This window comes from Micromesistius poutassou (genome assembly GCF_964030765.1).
Source record: "Micromesistius poutassou genome assembly, contig: SCAFFOLD_2017, whole genome shotgun sequence".
NCBI lineage: Eukaryota > Metazoa > Chordata > Actinopteri > Gadiformes > Gadidae > Micromesistius > Micromesistius poutassou.
In genome coordinates this window covers 1-5,758 of record NW_028179885.1, presented here as the reverse complement: position 1 = coordinate 5,758, position 5,758 = coordinate 1, and the positions used below count along the sequence as shown (strand labels likewise).

Genomic DNA, 5,758 nt, shown 5'->3' with positions numbered 1-5,758 from the left:
TTCCTCTAACTGTTCCTCTAACTGTTCCTGTAACTGTTCCTCTAACTGTTCCTCTAACTGTTCCTCTAACTGTTCCTCTAACTGTTCCTCTAACTGTTCCTGTAACTGTTCCTCTAACTGTTCCTCTAACTGTTCCTGTAACTGTTCCTGTCTTTGGGTCAGCGGTCGTCAAGCAGGAAACGCAGAAGTTACAGAATGAGGCCAAGTCCAGGAGGCCAAGACTGTCTGAACGCGACCGCAGAGAGAGAGAGAGAGAGAGAGAGAGAGAGACCTGTTCCTCAGTAGAGAGAGAGAGAGAGAGAGAGACCTGTTCCTCAGTAGAGAGAGAGACCTGTTCCTCAGTAGAGAGAGAGACCTGTTCCTCAGTAGAGAGAGAGACCTGTTCCTCAGTAGAGAGAGAGAGAGAGAGAGAGAGAGACCTGTTCCTCATTCCATCAGGTTATTATTGGGGCGCGCGGCTGGGAATACCCAACATGTGGCACTTCCCCTTTAGAGACTCAGAGAGTGAGAGAGAGAGAGAGAGAGAGAGAGAGAGAGAGAGAGAAATGATGGAGACCCAGAAAGATTCTGAACCTCTCTCTCTCTCTCTCTCTCTCTCTGTCTGTCTCTCTCTCTCTCTCTGTCTCTCTCTCTCTTTCTCTCTAGAGAGAGGATAGGAGGACTAGAAAGCAAAAGTTATTTCGATCTTTGGGTTGGGCCTGCATGGGGTGTGTGTGTGTGTGTGTGTGTGTGTGTGTGTGTGTGTGTGTGTGTGTGTGAGGGATTTGCAGGTCAAGAATTTAGAGATTTAAAGAGGACATATTCTCCACCACTCTCTTAAGTTAGACATGGCCCCCTACCGTTATAGATCAATATATTGTTCACCACTATTAAGAGTGTTGCCCATGAAGAGGTAATCTACAAATATGCCTCAGACGACTTAAAGGGGACGTATTGTACCACCAGGTGTGAGTGGGATTAGCCGTTACGAGCCGTTTTGAAATTATGCCTCTTCTGACATCACAGGTGGGTGTGTCCACCTAGATGTAGGACGGACAGATGAGCAACGTTTGCTACGGTCTCCTGTGATGTCAGAAGAGGCACATTTTCAAAACGGCTCGTAACGACTAATCACACTCACACCTGGTATTTGTAGATTAACGCTTCATGGGCGATACTCTTAATAGTGGTGAACAATATATTGATCTATAACGGTAGGGGCCATGTCTAACTCAAGAGAGTGGTCTTGACCTTATTCAGAAATGTGAGCAATGCCACCTAAAGGTCATCTTAGAGGCGTGTGAATGTGTGTATGTGCATGCAGACGCGCACACACACACACACATTCTTTGGCTTTGACCAATCATTGAACTTGGCCTCAAATAGGCCTTTAGGCTTGAGGAAGACATAGAGGCGTCATTAAAGCCAACAGAGCAGAAGACTTTCTGTTTCTTACCCGGGTACAATTCTTCTAATGCAGTAAATGTGGGCAGTTTTACTCAGGAAATAATTGATCAAGGGTTCATCGTAGGACTTATCGTGATTTGGGCTGGTATTATGCTGCTTGGGGGAGTGAAAGTTAGGCCGATGTAAATGACATCAACCTTTTCTAAGATGTAATGGTTGTTTAATAGTGGTATAGTAGGGCTAAATCCTACATTTGTATTTTAGCCCTCAACTATTTAATTCAACGCTCCATAAGTGAATTGAGGACAATTCTTTAATTCATTCTTAATCAAAATAGTGTTTAAATGGACACACGAATAAATAATTATTTCCATGGGACAATTCATCCTCAATATTTTCAATGGCAATTAAGACTTAGCAGACATTAGATATCCTGCCTTTCAGTTTCTATATTTATTTTATTGATTACTATAATTTAATTAATTAATACCACCTACGGCTTATATTAGCAGAAGTCTGTGTCCAGCAAAATCCTAAACCGTCCATTTCAATGGAGTATACTATTGAACCAGCAGAGGGCGCTGAAGGGCCGTTCACACGGTTAATAAAACGGACATGACGCCAAGGCGAAAACATATGCAAGTATTTATTGGTCGTTACATGTTCTTGTTTCACTGTTGAATGCCGGCGTGTTTCATGATCAATCGAGTGCTTTGCCACAACGGGGGTAAATCAAAAACAAGGTTTGGTTCACTGATGGAGGAGACTGCAGTCTCTCGGTGGCCAGCAGGGGACTCACTTCTTTCCTGTAAACAAAATACAGTAGAGCAGAAACAACACGCCGCTAAAATCAACTTCAACATAGTTATAACAACGGGAGGTCAAATGACGAGCTGACGACCGATATATAGAATACGTCTGCAAGGAATCCTTAGGAAACCATTAGAGACCAGTGAGATCAATAAAGCAAACCATTAGAGACTAGTGTCACTTCTTTGACACCCCTACTGGGCCCCTAGGCACACACACACACACACACACACACACACACACACACACACACACACACACACACACACACACACACACACACACACACACACACACACACACACACACACACACACACACACACACACACACACACACACACACACACACACACACCCCAAACTGCTGCACTAGTCTGTCTCCTAGAGGAGGTGAGGATGTCTCCTAGAGGAGACGGTGCACTAGTCTGTCTCCTAGAGGAGGTCAGGAGTCTCCTAGAGGAGAGGGTCCACTAGTCTGTCTCCTAGAGGAGGTGAGGATGTCTCCTAGAGGAGAGGGTGCACTAGTCTGTCTCCTAGAGGAGGTGAGGATGTCTCCTAGAGGAGAGGGTCCACTAGTCTGTCTCCTAGAGGAGGTGAGGATGTCTCCTAGAGTCGTTACCTGGGAGCTTCAGCCACTTGGGGACCTTCCCGGGGTGGGCTGCGGGCCGCTGGGGGGGCTGGCTGGGGGCGGTGGGGGGGGGGGGGGTCTGCCCCGTCCGGCCGGCCCCCCTTGGAGGGCTGGGAGGGGGGGTGTCCGTCGCCGCCGGCCCCGCCCCTGGAGGAGGGGGGGGGGGGGCCTGGGGAGCAGGGCATGCAGCTGGACCCCGAGGAGGAGGAGGAGGGACCGGTCAGAGAACCAGCAGTGAAGGAGCCTCACAGAACACTGCGGTCATCAACCTCTCCAAATGTCATAACCACACTTAAAATGAAATGTTGAGATACAGTATTGAATAAAAAATGTAATAAAAAATATTGAATAAAAAGTATTGATTTTATTTACTTGTATTCAATACTTCAATAGGACTGTGAGTGAACACAATGAAACAGTTTGAACCGTATATTGAGTGTAACGTGTGTGACAGTATGTGTGTGTGTGTGTGTGTGTGTGTGTGTGTGTGTGTGTGTGTGTGTGTGTGTGTGTGTGTGTGTGTGTGTGTGTGTGTGCAGACTGAAGGTGATGGGGGGGGTCCCTGACTGTGGAGGGCAGACCACCACAGCGGTGCCTAGAGGAGGCCGTACCTGGCGATGGACTCGTTGGCCTGCGTGGCGGAGACACAGGAGCTCAGGTGCTCCCTCTGCAGGTAGCAGTCTGCGGAGGAAACACAGCGTTAGTCACCGGGGGGGGGGGGGGGCCCTCGGCGTTAGTCACCGGGGGGCCCTCGGCGTCTCGGCGCTACAGGACGGCTCTGGTACAGCGGGACCCACCGGTCTGCAGCTCACAGCCGAAGTACACCAGCGCCCCGGGGAACAGGTTGGCCTGGGGACGGAGACACAGCGGGCGTTAGGGGTCAGAGGGTACAGCCGGTCAGCTGGTCACCGGAGGGTTACTAGTAGGACCCCCGGCTCCTCCTAGCGGAGGGTGGAGGTGTCCCTGAGAGAGACGCCTCCCCCTGACTGCTCCTGACCCGCTGGCTGTCGCCCTGAGGGGCTGACTCCGCCGTCGGTGTGTGAGTGTGTGATGAACGGGTTAATGTGTGATGAATGGGTGAATGTGTGATGAATGGGTGAATGTGAGGCGGTGTTGTACAGAGCTTTGAGAGGCCGCTGGTCGGAACAGCGCGGTATGAATGCCGTCCGTTGACCATAAGAACCCAGACCTGTGTGTGCGGACCGGCCCTTTGAACCTCCAACAGTTTGGTCACTAAGAGTCTGAGGAGGAGGCCTGGTCCAGACCAGGTCCAGACCAGGTCCAGACCAGGTCCAGACCAGGTGGGGTCTGAGGAGACCCCCTCCGGTCCAGACCAGGTGCAGAACCCGAGGAGCTCGGAGGAGACTGACCTGGAACAGCGTGACGGAGGACTGGTCCAGGACGGTCTTCGGGGGAGTGACGACTGAGGAGAGGATGAGAAGCAGCAGGGAGGACATTTAACCCTCGGCTGGGAAGAACAAGCTTCTCTGGGATGGAAGTTGCATTGTGGGATTGCCAGTTTAAAATCCATGAGATGCATTGGGGACAGCATGGTGAATACCCAGACAGACATGATGAGCACTTCAAACACTTTAGGTTTGGGTTTAGGCGGAGATGGGAGGCAGAAGTTGCTTTGTTGAACTCTTAACCTAAAGTCAGAGGCTGTGGTCACGTGCTGAACTCTTAACCTAAAGTCAGAGGCTGTGGTCACGTGCTGAACTCTTAACCTAAAGTCAGAGGCTGTGGTCACGTGTTGAACTCTTAACCTAAAGTCAGAGGCTGTGGTCACGTGTTGAACTCTTAACCTAAAGTCAGAGGCTGTGGTCACGTGCTGAACTCACACAGGTAGAAGTCCAGCTGGGGGTCCTCCAGGTAATTCTGGACAAACTTCCGGACGTCAGCGACTGGAGAGAAACAGACGACACGTTGGACCTTCCTGTAACGGTTTGTCTACTCAGTCACTGTGGCGCCGTGGGACAGGGCGCGGGTTGGGACGCTGGTCTCCCTGCCCTCGGGCCAGGCAGCAGGAATCAAACACGTACCCGTTTCCAGAGGCCGGAAGAATCCCTGGAGGACGTGGCGGTCCGGGAACTGGACCCTGAGGACCACCTGGAGAACAGGAGATACAGTCTGATCAGGAGATACAGTCTGATCAGGAGAGATACAGTCTGATCAGGAGAGATACAGTCTGATCAGGAGAGATACAGTCTGATCAGTAGAGATACAGTCTGATCAGGAGAGATACAGTCTGATCAGTAGAGATACAGTCTGATCAGGACAGGAGAGATACAGTCTGATCAGGAGAGATACAGTCTGATCAGTAGAGATACAGTCTGATCAGTAGAGATACAGTCTGATCAGTAGAGATACAGTCTGATCAGGAGAGATACAGTCTGATCAGGAGAGATTGAGTGTTATTCTCAGTAGTAGGGTTAGGTCATTCCTCTTACTGTGTGAACACGTCCGACCTGTTGATTTATTTCAGCAGTCAGACACCGTCTGATTGATTCTCGCGGGGATGGGTGAGAGTAATAAGTAATAATTAAAGTGTCACTCATAAGAGACGCATGGCATGGTTAAAGCGGGTGGGCCAATACTGCTTGCGCGTGCGTGCGTGCGTGCGTGCGTGCGTGCGTGCGTGCGTGTGTGCGTGCGTGCGGACACGGTGTCGTTACCTTGGGGTAGCGCTCCATCTTCTCCTTGAGCTGGGACTCCTTCAGGGCTTTGGTCATCAGAGGGGTCTCCTCCAGAGACCTCCTGCACAGGAAGGAGGAGCAGTCAGCACACCAGGGAGAAACATGTGACCAGTGACAGGAAGGAAAAACATTCGACCAGTGACAGGAAGGAGAAACATGTAACCAGTGACAGGAAGGAGAAACATGCAACCAGTGACAGGAAGGAGAAACATGCGACCAGTGACCGGAAGGAGAAA

The 5,758-nt window shown here is 50.4% G+C and overlaps 1 protein-coding gene across 1 annotated transcript; it reads right to left on the bottom strand.

The window, feature by feature from the left end:
• Positions 1 to 2,040: 2,040 nt before the first annotated feature.
• aspscr1 (ASPSCR1 tether for SLC2A4, UBX domain containing) lies at positions 2,041 to 5,583 on the bottom strand (the record flags this gene model as incomplete). The annotated part of the gene is made up of 8 exons (XM_084489460.1): positions 2,041 to 2,192; positions 2,818 to 3,015; positions 3,438 to 3,507; positions 3,624 to 3,675; positions 4,197 to 4,249; positions 4,668 to 4,730; positions 4,869 to 4,935; positions 5,502 to 5,583. Coding segments are annotated over 8 exons (691 nt in total), but the record flags the coding sequence as incomplete, so codon positions are not given.
• Between the last annotated feature and the right edge of the window lie 175 nt (positions 5,584 to 5,758).